Below are 19,434 nucleotides of genomic sequence, written 5' to 3' on the forward strand. Positions count from 1 at the left end.
CTGAGAGGACAGTTATGTAGTGGCTCAAAAAGAGCGCACATAAGATAGGTCAGAACCAGGTTCAAGTCCCACTGGGGCATTACGAAAGGAACTGGAGGAAACAAGTGAGTAATGCCCTTAAGGAAGAGAATTACAATAGGGGACTTGTAAAGAGAAGGCTGGTCAGGAAGCAGAAGGAAGGCCGAAATGGCCGAAAGATTGCCTTTTAGAGTGCCCAGAGCAGAGCCCTGCTGGGCCAAAGAAAGAATGAAGAGGAGAACCTCTGAAAGGGGGGCAGAAAGGGGATCCACAGCCTTTGCTGCGCACCATGTCACAAATTTGTTCCATCTACAGGCGTATACCGTTTTGGTGGAGGGACGCCTGTCTGCCAAGATAATATTAATAATATTACAGACTTCAGGAGGAAGGTCGAAGACTGTCAACTGTCGCCACTCATTCTCCACGCAAGGAGGTGGAGGCTGCGACAGAAGAGCCTCCTGAAGGGGAAGTCTGATCGGAGAATTGATGGCCATGTACAAGGGCTCGGGATACCAGACTCTGCGTGCCCAGTCCTGGGGCCACAAGAATGACTTGGGCCCGGTCGCGCTTGATCTTCTTCAGCACTCTGGGTAGAAGTGGTATAGGCAGAAAGGCGTTTAGAAGACCGCATCTCCACTCATGACGAAAAGCATAGCCGAGCGAGTGCCGCCTTGAAAAATCCAACGTGCAGAACTGCTGACATTGCACGTTCTCTTCGGTGGCGAATAAATCTAACCAAGGCTCTCCCCACTGCTGAAAGAGACCTTGCACCACCTCTCCGATTGAAGAAACCATTTGTGATCCATCATGCACCGGCAGCTGAGTTCGTCCGCCCTGGCGTTCAGAGAGCCTGCCAGGTGTTGAACCACCAGGGACATGCCCTGATGTTCCAGCCACTTCCAAAGATGAGGTGTCTCCTGACATAGGGTCCCAGACCTCACCCCGCCCTGTTTGTTGCAGTACCACATGGCAGTGGTGTTGTTCGTGAACACCTGCACTACTCTCCCTTTGACAGAAGAAAGGAATGCCTTCAGTGCAAGACGGATCACCCGCAGCTCCAGAAGGTTGATGTGGAGCCCGGACTCCGGTGGAGACCAGAGGCCTCTGATCTCTGCCTCTCCTGTGTGGCCGCCCCATCCCAGAAGTGATGCATCTGTCACCACTTCGAACTCTGGCTGGGGAAGGCAGAGGGACCTGCCGTTGACCCAATCCGGTTTTGTTAGCCACCACTGCAATTGGCATGCAGTGCTCTCTGAGATCTGGATGCAATCGGAAAGATTCCCCTGATGCTGTGCCCACTGGAACTTCAGGTCCCACTGCAGAGCCTGCATATGCCACCTGGCATAGTCCAACAGCAGGATGCAGGAGGCCACGAGGCCCAGTAGCCTCAGGGTTATTCTGACCGAAACCCGGGATAGAGGTAGAATAATCGGAATCATAGCCCGTATATCTCGGACTCGCTGCTCGGGAGGATAAGCCCAAAACTGCGCTGTGTCCAGAACCGCTCCAATGAAAAGGAGCTTCTGAGAGGGAATCAGGTGTGACTTCGGCACGTTGAAGGTGGACCCCAGCGAATGCAGGAGGTCGGCCGTAGTCTGGAGGTGGGAGACGACAGCCTGGGGTGAGCCCGCCTTCATCAGCCAGTCGTCGAGATAGGGGAAGACTGGAACCCCTGATCTGCGCAGATGAGCTGCGACCACCGCCATCACTTTCGTGAACACCCGAGGGGTGCTGGTAAGGCCATATGAGAGCATGGTAAACTGAAAATGCTCGTGGACTACCGTGAACCGTAGGCAACGCCGATGGGCCGGGAGGACGGGGATGTGAGAGCAAGCGTGCTGCAGGTCCATGATACCATCCAGTCTCCAGGGTCGAGGGCAGACAGGACCTGAGACAGTGTCAACATTTTGAACTTCTCCTTCCTGAGGAAGCGGTTGACATTCCTGAGATCCAAGATAGGACGCAGGCCCTTGTCCTTCTTGGGCACCAGAAAGTAGTGTGAATAACAACCACAACCCTCTTCTGGGGCAGGAACTCACTCGATGGCTCCCTTGAACAAGAGAGCCGTAACTTCCTGTTGGAGAAGGGGCAAGTGGTCCTCCGTCATGCAATGGAATTAAGGTGGCATGGATAGAGGGGAAGTCTTTAAGGGGAGTGAGTAGCCCCTTCAGACTATCTGCAAAATCCACCTGTCCGACGTGATGTTGAGCCAGCTGGGGCGGTGATGGCGGATCCTGCCGCCCAATGGCGAATGGTGGCCCTGAAAGGTCAGACTAGGAGAGCTTGGAGGCTGCTGCAGAGGGGGCGCTGGTGGACTGGCCACCCGCTGGCCCCTGGACCCACAACGGTGGGATCCACGTGCCCGGCAGCGCAAAGGCTAGACAGCTTGCGCAGGCCTGTGGCTCAGGGCAGAACGTGGCGGGGCACTCCTTCTGTAGCCACGAAATGGGCGAAAAGCAGACTGTGCTGGGCGAGAAGTGGAAGCGAGGCCCAAGGATCTGGCCGTAGCCCTGGAATCCTTAAAGCGCTTGAGCCCATTGTCTGCCTTGTTGCCAAACAAGTGACGGCCATCAAAGGGCATGTCCAAAAGTGTAGCTTGGACATCACCCTAAAAACAAGTGCGCCTCAACCAGGCATAGCGTCTCAATGCTATTGACGTTGAAATTGTCCTGCCTAGTGAGTCGGCGGTGTCTAGCCCACATCTTATGGTGAACTTCCGTGCAGTTGCCGAAGGGAGAGACGGATTTTAAGAGCATGGCCCAGGCCTCCTCCGGGCACTGTGGCAGCACCTGCATGACCGAATCGAATCTCACACCAAGTGGGAGTAACGGACCAAGAGACATGCAGTGTTCACCGACCGTAGTCCTAAGCTGGAGGAAGAAACATCTTCTTCCCAAGGCGGTCCATCTTCTTGGATTTTCTATCTGGTGGTGCAGTAGGGAATGCGCCCTTGGAAGTCGAGGCTTGGACCACCAAGTTCTCTGGGGTGGGGTGTTGGGAGAGGAAAACGGGGTTGCCCGGGGCCGGGAGGTGGCATCGGGCAATCATCCTATCCACAGGAGTCCTGTGTTGGGCTTGGACCAAGTGCCCAAAAGGATGTCCGTGAGGGCCTCATTAAAAGGTATCAGGGGCTCCGAGGAGGACGCTGCCGCTGAAGCACCTCGGCCAGGAGGTCAGTCCTGACTGTCACCGTAGGAAGCTCAAAGTTTAAGGCCTCAGCCACCCTACGCAACACCACTGCGTATGACGAGTCCTCCACCGTATCCATGGTAAGGGGAGATAGCATGCCAAAGTCTGGGGAGGTGTCCAGACCACTGGCCTCACCCAACTCCTCCCTCCAGTCCAGTTCTTCTAACTAGTCTGCCAGAGGGTCCACAGACCACTCCCAGTCCTTCTCACCCTCCTCTGCTAGCCACTCAGGGCAATCGGGAACACCAGGGGAGAACAGTGGTACAAAAGTACCGGTCGGCGCCGGTCCGGCTCCGTGTCCACATTGAGGAGGAGGCTGGGGACACAACCGGCGTCGCAGGAGGTAGAGGTGTCGCCACTGGATTCGGTGCTATTAGAGGTGTCACGAGGTCGACCGGCGCCGCTGGCATCGAAGGCCTAGAGCCCCCAGCCGAGTCCACGGGGCCCGAAGGTACACTGACGGAGTCGGTCTGCCCAAAGATCGAATGGAGGGCTTCATAAAAGTGACAAAGTTGGGATGGGGTCGCCCCAGGTCCCAGGAAGGGAGGGAGGCTCGGAATCGACCCAACCACCGGATGACTAACTTCCTCAACCTGCGTAGCGTCAGCCGACGGACGGGGAGAACGTGAAGAGCGACGGTGCTTCTTTGCCTTCTTTTTGTGCTTCGACTTACCCGAAGACGAAGACTTCGATGAGGAATGGTGATGATGACTATGCGACCGGTCCCGAGGGGCGCAGAGCGGACTGCCAGGCCTGGAGAAGCTTTCGGGACCACTCCCGCGAAGACTTTGGGTTCATGAACCGGCAGTAGGAGCACGACTTCCGGTCGTGGTTGCGCTCCAAACACCAAAGACACACAAGGTGCAGGTCCGTTACCGACATCAATTTGCAACAGGAGTCACAAGCCTTGAAGCTGGTTCGAGGACAGGACATCCCTGCATGCACCAGGAGTCGACCGACTCGAAAACATGTTGACAATAAGTCGCAAAAAGAGAGTCAAAAAGTGACCTGAGGTACAGCTCTCTCCGGATCTGCGCTGGCTGGCGTGGAAAAAGAAAGAACTGACGTCAGCGCGCCGGGGCGGCGTCTAAGTAGATACCGCAACATCATTCCTGCGACCACGATGAACAGAGTCGACCAACGCCACCTACCGACGCACAGGGGTACTGCCAAAGAAAAATTCTCCAGATCCAGTCTGAAGCCTGGAGGTAATTCTATGGGTAGGAATCCATAACTAATTGTCTCTTTCAGATCATCCAAATCAGGAAATGAAAGAGCTTCCCACTGTGTGGAAATATTCTTTTCCTATCTTTGGGAAGCTTCCTCCTTAGTGCTGTGTCTGTTAGACCTCTGGGAGGAGACCCACACAGTATGTAGATTTGATAAACAAACTCTAGGCCCAGCATTGAATTGAGATATCTGATGATGTTCCAATGTAAATACACGTAATTCAAGGAGACATCATGGAGTGCTGTCTTGCTTTGAAGGACATTTTCTTGATTGTATTTACAAAAAGTAATCCATTCTAGCGTATTCGAAAACACAGCCCTAGGGAACTTGTTCCTTTTGTTTGGGAAAGAAGCGGGGTGTTCCTTCATGTTCCCATAATTATGATACGATCCATTAAAAAAAATGTAAACCAATTTTATTGATTTTCTACAAAAACACAACAGTACAGCATCCAATACCTACAGAGTCATTGCTGCCATAGGGTCCCCCAGTGCATCATATTTATCTGCATCACTGTACTCTCTGGGAAGACTATAATATGCCCACCAGCATCTCCATATTTTACAATGTTCTCAAGGACAGCTTCAAGCTTTATCGATGTGTTCCTCGTGCAGTGCACATCAGTCCATTGCTGCTCAACACTCTTTCGGTGTTTTTGGGGGGGGGGGGGGGGGGGGGGGGGAGGTCTGAGGACTTTAATTTCCATGCAAAATCCCTTTTCGCTATTATTGTGCCCATACATTTCAGAGCACGTTCCCCCTGCTGTTAGTGAGCTTGTTCAGGATTCCAATGAGGGCTATTCTAGGTGATAACTCTATTAGCTTTTGACGCACTCTAGACAACACTCTTCCTATTATTAGCCAATAATTAGCGAATGTAGGGCCGTTCCAAGGTATGTGGAAATCAGCATTTTGATATGTGGCCCACACAGCCAGTTGTTAATTACCAGGAATTGCAATGGCCAGTAATACAATTTTAGATCAGCCATACCCATTCCTCCGTAATATACCAATTGTCAGCACTTGTCAAATGCAATGCGTGGAATACGACCTCCCCAGAGAAAGGAAGGGGCCATGCCTGTAAGGTTCTGACTGCTGGTTAGGAATAATCAGAGGAAAACTTCACAGAACGTAGAGAAATCGTGGCAGGACCATCATCTTACAAAAAGTCACTCCTAGAATAGTAAGGGGGAGTTTGGCCAATTTCTAGAGATCTAGTTGGTTCATAGCCAACAGAGGAGAGAGATCAAAACTCCATGTTATACCAGGCTCTGGTGCAAGGTGAATAACAAGATAGTGGAAGCTCAATTGGCTTATAGGGAGGGAGCTCTTCCAGTACAAGGGAAAGGAAGACAGGAGGGCACAAGGAGGGATCCAGGTGCCACCAAATTGACATTGCTCTTGCTCAGTCCCTGGAAGGATCTCACCTTCCTGGTCATGTTGCAGCACCTCTCCTGATTTTCTAAAGGCAGGGCACTACCCAGAAGCTTCTGCCCCACACTCCACCATCCTCAAGGTCAATTAGTCCACTAGACGGGCCTAGGCATTTCACACAGCATGATGGCTTCACCTGCGGGTCCGCTCCACTAGGCCTCCAAGCGGCCACAGGGACACCTGATCCACCAATCTCAGTAGCTATCAATTCTGCTCTCTGAAAGGAGCACAGGTCACACGCCAGAGGTCCTGGTGTACCATGTAACCAAGCCACTCTGTTTTACCGTGCAGGCCGCTCCGGCCACCAGCTTTTTACCACCCAGGGTTCAGAACAAGTGCTGTCGGACAGCCTCCATTTTTATGGTGTCAGCGCTTTCATTATCTCCGTGCTGTATCCACCGAAAACCAACCCACCCCCTGAGCCCCCGCCCCCCCACCCAGCTTATTCGAGCCTGATATCAAGTCTTGGAGGGTCTAAGCTACCAGAGGGGCTCACATCCAGGGAGGTGGAGGGCATTTGGCGAGAGGATTACTAAGGATCGCCAAGGAGGTCAGGTGGCGTAAGTAAAATACGTTCACCATCTTGGCTCAGCATGCCACCCCCTTCTCTTAGTAAGGATTCTAGATTCCTTAGTCTCACTGGTTGAGGGAGGCTTCTGAAAATCCTCTTATATGCTCATAATTCCTAGTAACAGGGGCGTTCCTGTTCAGAAGAAAAGGAGGTTATCAGGCACCAATCCTCCCACCATCCAGCCTCTTCTCATCTGACCCACAATGAGAGTTTACATCCGGATGGGAATCTGCTCCACCACCCGAAAGGTTGCTCCAGAAAGCTGATGTGCTGTGTCCCACTTACTCTTCACCTTGGAGGACATTTGAGTTTAGCTGCCTTATTGACCCTACTGCAGCCTGGAAGAAGCAGGAGGCTCCAGCCATGACACTATGACAGGCACGCCTCTGGATAGCGTTAACCATGGAACGATTGAGTGATATCTATAGAGACGCTTTAAAAAATGTTGAATACACCTGGAACCCTTTAGTGCAGTATTTGGCAACTGGGCTACCGATGACTACATGTTCCCCGAGGGTTAGAGCACTCCACCTGTTCCAATTCTAAGTACTGTCACACACCAGAAGGCCTCATAGACCTCGTTCCACTCTTGCTAGTCACCCAGGGTCTTACTTAGCATGGGTCACACGAGCCCAGCTCATTTTCACTTTTGTTTTTCTCCTCATTTTATGTTCGGTTCAAACACAGTTGGGGGTTCATTCCCAGGCTCTCCTAAATGCTCACCATAAGTGAATGCACAAGTGCTCATTGGCATAGGGGCTGGGTTTGGGGAGTGGGGAGGGTTAGGGGTACATGGGTGGGGTTCGTTTAAGAAGACTTGGTTGGCCGCAACGTACAGGTAATGCATATATGACTCCTTGAGGGCAATGGGACCCGTAACAACCGCAATACTCTGTGCATGGAAATAACATTACGACAGCTGTATACGGGATGATTGAATATATGTTTTGCCATTTGGAATGATAACTCTTTTGCAAAACGCAATAAAAACAAGTTTGAGAAAAAAAAATCACCATCCCTCCCTCTTCATCTCTGTTCCTAACATTGATAATAGGGTACCGTCAAGTCAGTATTCTGAGACCCTAAGGGCACAGGTTGTTCCCTGATCGAAAGTGGGACCGTCCCAACAAGGCTTCTCCTGTGAGAGAGAGTTGGCTTCCTAACCTTTTATTCTAAACCACCATAACTTCCCTGGGAGCCAAGCAGGTGGTGTCTTCCAACACCTGTAAGAAAGTAATGGCGGAGTCACCCAAAGGCAGTGATGACCATGATTTTGGGGATCACTGAATGGTATTCACGGCTGGGATTGATAATTGATTTTAGGTATCACTTGAATACGTGTGTTGTCATTTCTGTTCTGATGGAGACAAAGTGTGAACCACCCTCCACATCTACAATAATATTTCGCTCCGATTGTTGCTTTACTGTGTTGTATTTACCTGTGTACAAAATTGCACGTTCCGTCAATAGGATCAATAATCCAGGTGGGGCTGTTGGTGAGGCTGCAGTGAGAGCCAGCAGAAGTTGATTCTTCACCAATAAACCTGCAGAGGGAAAAGAAAAGCATAGAAATTAGAAAGAAAACAACGTCTTTGAGACATCAGTTTGCATAGCAAGTGGAAAGAAGACAACAATTTGTCTGCCCATAAATGTAAGCAGGTCATGGTTGGCAAATAATCAAAGCAGTGTGAGACCACCAACCCGAAGAGTTAAAATTGGTCTTTTACCATTACAGTGCATCCAATACAATGAAATAGTTTCAACAGTCACAGACCACCAGACTTATGCTGTTTCTCATAGTTATCCAAATATAATACATAGACTTTTCTTTAAATAATTTGTAGACTTGCTCACTTTTCGCTTAGAGTGTGTGTGTTGAAGGTGGGAGGAAGCTGTGCATACAAAGTCACAGTGATATTAGCTTGTGACAAGTCTCTGAGCTTTCTGTCAGATGTCTTTAGGATACGGAGCCAGAATGAATCTCTCACTCAACACACCCTGTTCTGGGCCAATTCAGGGCAGGAGAGCTTAGGAAACTAGCTGTGTACTCACTAGACAATCCTGGTAGAGGATATGGTATTGTTTTAGTGTTATTATTCATTAGAAAAATAACGCCCAATTCAGATAAGCTTAAATTGGAATGACTAGGCCGCAACCAGCTTGTATTGACATCAATTCATATTTGCAGAAAGAAATGTGCAATTTTATTATGAGCACTTTATGTGAACAAACATTTATGCGTATAGTAGCTTTTCTGTATGCGTTTCTATTTCAGAAAATCAGTGAAATACAAAACTAATCCATGCTCTCTATATAAATACATTGAAATAATTTGTTTTTGTTTAGAGGAAGCCATGTTCAGGATGTGCTTGTCTTTGTAACTTTCAAAGTTGGTTGATTGAGCCTTTCCTAAGGATCATTTATTAGTTGTACTGTCTATTGTATTATTCATTTATTTATTACATTTATTTATTCAGTGTTTTATATAGCGCAAACATGACCCAATTGTGTATGAAATGACGAGTAACAGCCAATGTTCAAATTAAGCTGAAGTTTATTCACCTTTCAAGCTCCAAGTCAAAACAGGAATGAACAACGTTTTCCCTAACGCTCAAACCACCCGAGCCACCCTGTTTGAAAAACAACACTCCACGTGGTCTCCACGAGCAAGGCGCAAGATTGCTCGTGGATACCACGCGCCATGAACGAGTCTATATACAACACATCTCCCCCTCTTTATTTTTATTTATTTTTTTTACATTATTATACATTACACTAAATCATAATGAAATCTTTAAACCTTCCCGGACAATGGTGTTCACGTTTTCTCCTTGAAAAATCCCTTCTCCAATGGGAACACCCTGGTTGTTGATCATCCCCCATTCCATTGTACACACTCTCCAATCGTGTGTCATTTTTAACATTCTCAAATGAAGGATCATTACATACATCATCTAAACACATGTCATTGTTTGCATTACCAAATGGTTGTGTGGAACCCTTAAATACAGATACTCTGCTCAAATTCCACACACTTCCACCCTCTATTCTCACGGCATTGCTGAAAACTTGTACCACCCTCTTTGGATCTGACCAGCTTTGGGAACCCTTAAGAACATTCTCTTTCCTCTTTACGCGAACCAGATCACCCACTTCAATTTTTTGTGTGTTCATTATGCCTCGCTTCTGGTCCATAAATTTTTTCATTTTTTTTTTATACTCACTGACCCTTTGTCTAACAGCATTGTAATCAACAGCAACCAACTTCCTTTCATCCATACCCTTCTTTAGCCACCACGGAACCAAACAAGTGCTGGGTTTCCGTCCTCTCAACAGCTCGAATGGGCTGATTAAAGTTACTGAATTAGGAGATGTCCTATATGCTAATAGCGTGGACTGTAGAGCATTGCTCCAATTGAGTCCACCCTTAATGGCAAGTTGAATCGCTTCCTTCACAACACGATTAAAACGTTCCACCTGGCCATTTGACTCTGGATGGAAAACTGAAATTCTCCTATGAGTTATGCCACATGTCCCAAAAAATGACTCCATTTCTCTGCTAATGAACTGGGGACCATTGTCTGTGACAACTTCCTGTGGGATACCTTCCCTACAAAATATTCCATCAAGAAATTCAATGATGCTTTGTGACGTAACCTCCTTAACCATCTTAACTTCAGGCCACTTTGAAAAATAATCAATTAAAACGATCCCAAAAGATTTATCCTTGGGCAAAACATGAAATGGGCCAATAATGTCGAGCCCTAGTTTTCTCCATGGCCCAACAGGATACTCTACAGGACACGACTCAACTCTTAAAGGCACCGCAGATTTGTCACTATTCGAACATTTGTCACATTTGCGAACGAAATGTTCAACAGCAAAATCAATGCCAGGCCACCAAAATGCCTCCCTTATTCGCCTTCTAGTAAATGAAACCCCTAAATGTCCCTCATGGCCAATATCCATAATGGTTTCTCTAAGAGAAAAGGGGGGAATTATTCTGTCCATCCTCATAACCAAACCATTCTCAATGGCTAATTCATCATGGACCTTTGAGTAACTCATCATATCACCAGATAATTTCCTTTCTTCCGGCCATCCCTGCACAATGTAACTCTTAACCTTAGTCAATTCACCATCATTTCTCATTGCTTCCATCCAGTTTTTTTCATCTAGACACGCCTTATCACCATGTAACAGGTTGATATCATGTGTTGTGAAAGCAACTTCACAATCATCCTCCTGATAATCTTTATCGCTATCCAAGGGTAACCTGGACATGCAATCAGCATGCATATTCGCTTTCCCCTGGACATATTCAATATGAAAACGAAAAGCTTGTAACCTTGATGACAATCTAGCTAACCGTGCAGACATGGATCTACCACCGCCCGGAGACATTAGAAAAACTAACGGTTTGTGATCAGTTTTTATTATGAAATCAGTCCCCCACAAGAAACTTCTAAAGTGTTCTGCTCCCCATACGCAAGCAAGTAACTCTCTTTCAATAACAGAGTAGTTCTTCTCTGCATCTCTCAAAACCCTAGACGCATACGCTACAATCCATTCCCTGGAATTATCTTTCTGCAGTAAAACACCACCTAGGCCAAGATTACTTGCATCTACCATAACTATGCATTTTTTCCCGGGAACAAACGGTCTTAAACATGGCGCATTAACTATGAATGCTTTCAATTTCTCAAACGCCTCAGTCATGTCACTTGTCCACACAAATTTTGCATTTTTTTTAAATAAACACCTGAACGGTTCAGTCTTCATGGAATAATTAGGAATGAATTTAGCATAAAATTCAATCAATCCAAGAAAAGCAATCAGCTGTTCCTTCGATGTCGGTAGAGGAGCATTGGTAATGCTCTCAATGTGCTTATGCTTTGGTTTAATCCCCTTCCCACTGATAGTGTGTCCTAAATAATCCACTTCCTTAGCTTTTATTTTGCACTTATCTAACCGAAGAGTAAGACCTTTTTTTGCTAAAGCTGCAAGAACGTTATGTAAATTCTCATCGTGCTCTTCATCATTCTTCCCAAAAACTAATATATCATCTTGGAAAGCGATGGCACCTGATAGCCCTTCAAGAGTTTCTTTCATCAACCTCTGGAAAACAGAAGCAGCACTAGCCAACCCAAATGGCATGCGGCGATACCTGAATAGCCCTTCAGGTGTGATAAATGCCGTATAATTTTTTGAGTTGTCAGACAAAACTACCTGGTGGTACGCACTTGCCAAATCAATGCAAGAAAACACATGCGCATCAGATAGAGTGGAAACCATCTCATGCAAATTAGGAAGAGGATGTGCATCTACCCAAATAACTCGGTTCAAACTGCGCAAGTCCACACATAATCTGAGTTCCCCTGAAGATTTGACTGAAATTACGATGGGAGAAACCCACGGGGAAGATTCTATAGGTTCAATAATGCCATCAATACACAGAGTTTTTAACATACTCTTCAATTTTTCTCTGTATGACAATGGGACATTTCTTACTTTCTGCCGTACGGGAATGGCATTCTCATGGAGTTTAATTTCATGTTCAAATCCTTCGTATTTCCCAAGCTTACCACTGAAAACACTAGGAAATTCCTTTTTGAGCTCATCCACAGTGACCGACCTATGGCAAACTTCATGTTCAACAACACACACTGGGGGATTTGCTCTGGGATCAAGTTTGATGCCTAATTCGTGTTGGTGCGGCCACCCTAAGAGTGATTTCCCTGACTTTGCCACATAAATTTTGCTGTACGTTTGCCGTCCTGCAAATTTTATATTCGCATAAAAATAACCAATCAAATCAATCTTGTGTCCCGTGTAACCACCTGGGGAAACATCAGGATCACTAAGTTCTCTTTTTGGCCAATTATCCTGGAAAACCTTCAAAGAAATAATCGAATACCAGGCGCATGAATCAACCAAAAATCTCAAAAAAACACCATCAACACTGATGAGACAAGAAGGAAATTTTGAAACCTTGTCATCATTACATACATTAATTACAGTATTAATTTCATTTTCATCATTGTCATAGGGCGGTTCATAATCATCTGAAAACTGTATGTAATTTACTTTCTTTGTGGGTGTTTTGCAAAACCTACTAAAATGACCTTTCCTATTACATTTTGAACAGACTTTCTCAAAAGCAGGACACCCTTTAAAATTTGCTAAATGACTGTTACTTCCACACCTGAAGCAAGCTAATGATGAGTTATGTTTCTCAAACCTAGAATTTTGATACTTAGGTTTGTTTCCATTTTTCGCAAAGTTTTCTGATCTTTGAGTAACAATTTTTTTTTGTTTGTCACCATCTTTTGACTCTTTGTTGACACTGAACACATCTGTTTTCTCATTTCCTCTAATTTCTTTCACGAACTCTTCAGAATGTTCAATGGATTTTGCAATATCAATAGCTGCATTCAATGACAAATCAGATGTTGACCATAGTTTTTCCTCAACTTTCTTGCTGTTTGTACGCATTAAAATTTGATCTCTCAATACTTGTTCGTATGATATATTCTCAAATTTGCAAGAAGCTGCCAACGATCTGAGTGCTGATACATAGTCTTCGATAGATTCATCGCTGCGTTGTTTACGGGAGTAAAAGATAAATCTTTCCATCACTACATTTTTCTTTTTTCCAAAACGAATGTTAAGCTGTGTCGAAGCATACTGATAAACATTAATTCTCCCAGGACTAATTAACGCAGGTAACGTTTGAAATTCTTTTAGGCCAAATCCACCCAAACAATGTTTTAACAATGACAATTTCCTCTCTGGTTCGCAATCCTCGCCTTCTAAAACCTCCACATATGCCAAAAATACTGGTTCCCATACTTCCCATGGCATGGGAGGATCACCCGATGATGATAGAAATGAAGGAGGAGGTACGATACCAGACATATTACACTGTAAGTGGTAAATGAACTGTAAATTTTACCTGCAAAATGGTTATAATCCTGAGGCAAAATTGACTTATGTTACAGAAATTATTATGACTCACATATATATTTTTTTTTAACTTTTGTAGATTATCTTCTATTAATATGGCAATATTATCACACTTCAACCTTACTTTCAAACATTTTTCATGGGTTATGCAGTCTCCGTTCTTGTGTTGAATCTAGCAAACCAAAACCAAAGTTTTTTTTTTTTCCCGATCTTGACAAATGACGTGCGCAATGATACAAAGCCTTCCAGTGACTAAAACTGAAATTCACATAGATTATGCAGTCTCGGTTCCTTTTGTCGAATCAAGTAATCTAAAAAAACAGAATCATATTTACCGTCTTGACGAACAATATGACGAGCCGCTTCAATGCGCGCATGCGCATCTACACTTGGACAATCAGCAAGAAACAGAGACAAATCCGAAGTCCCTCTGTTATAGTGAGTGAATAATTGATTTTTAGATCTCTGCAATTTCCCAAAACTAATCACTTCGTTGGTACCTCTGTTCCGACAATTCCGCACTGCACTAGAAACACCCTAAACGGTTCTGCTCATGCTAAGTGCTCGCCGGTCAGATACTCTTATAATCCATTATGCTTGAGTTGAATTCACTGATGTTATAAATGCCGTCCTTTTGTTGCGCTCCTTCCGAAACCAATTTCCACAGTAGAAATTATTTCCTTAAAATGCACTTTTCTTCTTTTATTATGTATGGGCGGTCCGTGCCCGATCGTCGCCAATGTTAAGAAAGTCTTAAATGCCAGAAATGACGAGTAACAGCCAATGTTCAAATGAAGCTGAAGTTTATTCACCTTTCAAGCTCCAAGTCAAAACAGGAATGAACAACGTTTTCCCTAACGCTCAAACCACCCGAGCCACCCTGTTTGAAAGACAACACTCCACGTGGTCTCCACGAGCAAGGCGCAAGATTGCTCGTGGATACCACGCGCCATGAACGAGTCTATATACAACAATAGCGCTTCACAAATCTATAGCATTTTAAGTCCGACAGTTAGATGAGTCCTTTAAACTAACTACAAAGCATACATATGAACTTTTGGTGTTCAAAAGTATTTATTGGTTGATTTCATACCCAAAAAAAAATACACATACTACAATCAAATACAAACACGATACCAACATAAAATTAATTATAAGACATAAAATATTGATGGGTGGGTTGAAGGTGGTATCATGACAGTCTATGTACTGCATTCAAAGCCTATAAAAAGCTCATGGGGAGGATACATGAAGAGCTATACAAGCCACCTTAAGGCTAATCACATAATATATACTAAATTATAGTACAGAAAATATAAATCTAGAAAAAAAATCATTTATTGATACCAATTATACGGTGACAGTAAGTATCTACTTACCTACTACAGCAACAGATTTCAGATGCGGCCCTTTTGAGGAGAATGTTTAGCCGAATAAGTAATACCCAGTAATCGACAGGCGGTGGGCCTTCCCACCCCGCTGAGACTTACGGTTCATGGCGGTTTATGTGATTTGAAGTATAGGTCAAGGCTATCCCACATATGTCTGAGGGGAGGTTTCCATGGTGACTTTTGGAGAGCATTTAAAAGACGCTTTTTGTGTGCCTTTCCAGTTATTTAAGATAACCTTAACTGCTGCTGTCAGGAGAAGGTCCAATAGGGCCCTATCTTTATCGTTTAATGATTCTACCCTTAGGAATCCGAATGTCAGCGTGGAAACTTCCCTTTCAAGGGAGCACGAGAATAGTCTAGAAACAAAGTCGAATACACTGTCCCAAAAGGTTTCACACATTTACAGAATAGTAGCAGATGTGCGAGGTCCCCTGTCCCCTCCTTACAGTTCCAACAACTCGGGTCCTCACGGATCTTGTGTAGGTAAAGGTGAGCTGGTGTCCAATAAGCCTTATGTAGGAGCCAGAATTTTGTCTGTGATAGGGCAGGTGAAATTTTATTCCTAGAGACAGCGTTCCACATTTTGGACCATTCCTCATCGGAAATTAGGGAAGAGGAGTGTGAGTCCCATTAGAAGGTAAGCTTCTTATTGAGGGTAGATTGTTTTGGTCGGAGTAATTTGTAGATCCAGGAATGTTTGAAAATGGCAAGCCACACTTTTTCACAAATCCTAAAGCTCTGGAAAGACATTTAAATGCATCAACAAGAAATGGAACTCTCTGCAGGGACCTCAAACAAACGGAAGTCATGATATCCTTTGTTCTACAGTAACTTTCATTCTATTCATACATTCTTAAATGTAATTGTTTTACAAGTGTTCTTTGCTTATTGAAACAGCTTTACGCTGGTTCCACAGACGTAAATACATTCGTTACACAAATGCTTTGACTCTACTGTACTCAGGTGGGTTACAGCTGGTTATGCTTTGGTTAATTCTCCCGCTGGACACAAGTCGTTGAGTGCGGGTAGTGAGTCGGTCATCACTCCTACAAGTGATTCAGCATCATAACTCACTGATTTTAAGTGTCACCTCACACGTTTCGGACGTTGTATTCAGGCACAAATGTTCGGTTTAATAGACCATGTTCTTCTCGAGAATACAGATATTCTAGATTCTGTTATATAGGATTATCAGACAGGATCTTAGTCTGTTTTTCTACCTTTATTGGCTAATAAGATTTCTATATACTGTTAGCGGTTATGGATGACTACTGTGTACAAGGCGCGATTCTTTTGTTACATAGGTAATTAATCTATTTCAGTTTGTGTTGTTCCAGATTAGATCAAATCTAGGTTATGCCCTCCCGGCTGCCAGTTGATGGCCCTGCCGTCGCAGCTCCTACATTCGATTCTTTCGGGAGGGTGGGGGGGGGATTGTCGTAAAAATGTATGTGGTTGTTTTCTTTTTGTTGTATGTTTTTGCTTTTTTCTTCATGTTGAAATGACAGGTATGCTCTACTCTTAGTACAAAATCAGAGACAGGGCCTGTGTGGTCCGCAAAGAAAAACGCTCTGACAAATTTTCCGTCCTTATGACATTAAATATATCATTGTGGAGTTTGCGTACGGTGTCTCACACCTACCTTATAGGTATGTCTATTTTCATAGCCAACAATTGTATAGACGATGGCTCAAGTAAAAAATATAGCAGAGGACCTCAATATAGTTTCCCTAAATGTGAAGGGACTTAACCACCCAATTAAACGTAGGAAAATATTCGACTACCTAGCCAAAACCAAGGGCGACATTATACTTCTTCAGGAAACGAAACTCTCAGAGGATGTTGGTTTTATCAAACACAACTGGATTTCCCATATTTCCTGCTCACCAGCAGATCATAAGAAAAAAGAGGTTATTACCCTGATAGCCAGAAAATCAAATATCACCAATGTCTCACACACACATGATGACGAAGTGAGGGTGCTAGTCACACACTTAAAACAAGCATTGGCATAGCCAATAGGTCTCGCCTTTGGGACCTTATAAGTGTTTAGCTATGCAACAGTTGCATAACTAAATACTTATAAGGTCCCAAAAGCGAGACCTATTGGCTATGCAAACGGCCGTTGGGCAGCGAAAGTGAAAGTAATCGCGGTAAAGCGCGGCGCGCGCGCCCGCGCACATGCACTATAGCTCTAGGCTGGCCTGGTAGCACTTTTTGGAGCCCTCTCAATAAGTCTCGCCAGACCAGCGCATGCGCTGGGTCAGGCGAGACCTAAAAAGGGGATGATGCAATTCATGTTCTCAATATTTATGGTCCCAACTCCGATGAGCCCAACTTTTGGGAAAAGATCTCAGATACTATAGGAATTTTCCCAAAGATGATCTCATAGTAGTAGGCGGGGACTTCAATTTGCCTCTAGACCCCCTAATTGACCGCCAATCCAAATAACACACAGGATTATACATTTTATTCAGACCCGCACAATTCTTACACTAGGATTCACTATATTTTAATATCTGGCTCCTTTACACATCTTATAGATCAAACGGACATTGCTCCTAAACTAGTGTCAGACCACTCTTGCGTTAATACCAAATTAGCAGTTACTCATTCCACACTTCCTCCTAAAAGGTGGCGATTTAATGATGAGGTAATCGCCGATACAGCTGACAAAGAAAAAATAGAGAATGCTATCCATGACTACATTAAGTACAATGATGTCCCAGGCACTGACACTTTCACCCTGTGGGACGCGCTTAAGGCTACCATCAGGGGGGTAATCATTGGGATTAAAGCAAAAATGAATTACAAAAACTAAATTCAGAACAAACAGGCACATGCATCAAGCAAAATACCGGTCGCAAACGGGCAGATTCTCAGAATCTGACCCTTTGCTCCCGGTATTTTTGCATTTGGGATGCATCATCCCAAATGCAGAAATCGCTATTTAAGGAATCTCTAAATTGGGATTCCTTAAATAGCGATTGCATTTAAGGAATCCCTAATTGAGATTCCTTAAATGCAATGCATTACACTTTAAAAAATAGCGATTTCGCTAATAGCGTGAGCAAATTACCATGAGGCTGGCCCTCATGGTAATTTGCGAAAACTTAGAAAAATGCACTTCTTTGCATTTTTCTAAGTTACATGTTGCCCACACACATGCCCTTAGAGCATGTGTGTATGCAACATTTGTGCAGAGTGAACATACATGGGTGCAATAGGGTGTCATTTTGACACCCTTGCACCATCGAAATTGCGGGAGCAATTTGCGAGTACCTACTGGTACTCGCAAATTGCTCCCGCAATCTCTAATTCATTCCTATGGGCCTGGAGGCCCATAGGAATGAATGGGAAGACATTCCTTAATTGCGAATCGCAATTTGCTAATCGCAATTAAGGAATTTGTGGGAATCGCTAATTCTTTAGCGATTCCTACATGCATAGGGTTTTGCTATTCCTTAATTGCGATTCCTTAATAATCGCTATTAAGGAATCGCAAAACCCTATGATGATGCATGTGCCTATAAGTGCTTTGGAAAAAGAAATTACATTGCTGGAGACCTCACATGCCAACGCGCTGGATAGTAAAGATTTCCTTGACCAACTAGTAAAGAAATAATACGAATATAATAAAATTGTGAACAAATTAGCCTCTTATCTCAAACACAAGCAGAAACAGTCCACCATCTCTTCGATAAAAGACTCCAATAATACCAACCAAACTAAACAAAAGTAGATCTTGAACGCCTTTAAATCCTTTTATGCGGACCTATATAAAAGCAAACAAACAGTAAACTCAGAAGAGTGTGCCAGTTATTTAGAATCACTAAACCTACCAAACCTATTGGAGTCAGATGGGGAAGCGCTGGGGAAACCCATTTCAGAAACGGAATTAGCTAACTCTATCAAATCCCTGAAAAGGAACAAGGCCCCGGGCCCAGATGGCTTCTCAGACTGAATGGGGTTCTTCCAAAATTAATTAGTAATTCCCAAGTTGGATTCCTTAAAAACCGAATGTCGAACGACAACACTTGCTTATTATGTAATATACTTGAGCAAGCAAAGATGAAACCTGATCCAGCTATAGCCATCACCCTGGAAGCAGACAAGGCGCTTGACAGGGTCTCGTGGTCATTCTTGAGCCAATGCATGCTGTCTTTTAATCAAGGTAGCTCGTACATCAACATGGTTATGGCTATGTATTCAGCACCTACCGCATGCATTGCAATCAATGGAACCTTATCGGATGCCTTCACACTTGAACATGGAACTAGACAGGGCTGCCCTCTTTCCCCTTCCCTCTTCCTCCAAACCCTGGAGCCATTACTTCAGGACAATAAACGTAATCATGAAATAAAAGGAATACGTTTCAAAGACTCTCTTGTAAAACTGGCAGCTTACGTGGAGGACATCCTCATAGTTACGGAGGACCTGAGCTCTTCCGTTAAGGCCCTGATGCGATCTATAGAAGTTTATTTGTCCCACTCGGGTTACAAGCTAAACAGAGACAAATCCGAAGTTAAGCCCCTCATCATTCACTGCACCAGAGAGGTACTGGGTGACTCAGGCCTTGCTTGGCTGCCGGGATTTTTAAATATCTAGGGATAGAATTCGGCAGTACTATCCTCGA

At 44.7% G+C, this 19,434-nt stretch overlaps 1 protein-coding gene across 2 annotated transcripts in view; it reads right to left on the minus strand.

Annotated features, from left to right (window-relative positions):
- The window catches only part of IMPA2 (inositol monophosphatase 2), a 278,123-nt gene that overhangs the window by 76,169 nt on the left and 182,520 nt on the right, over positions 1–19,434 (minus strand). For both annotated transcript variants that reach the window (XM_085618988.1, XM_085618987.1), the window contains exon 3: positions 7,881–7,985. In XM_085618988.1, the coding sequence (XP_085475114.1) occupies positions 7,881–7,985 (105 nt within the window). The remainder of the gene's footprint in view (positions 1–7,880; positions 7,986–19,434) is intronic.

This window comes from Triturus cristatus, chromosome 7 (genome assembly GCF_964204655.1).
Source record: "Triturus cristatus chromosome 7, aTriCri1.1, whole genome shotgun sequence".
Classification (NCBI taxonomy): Eukaryota; Metazoa; Chordata; class Amphibia; order Caudata; family Salamandridae; genus Triturus; species Triturus cristatus.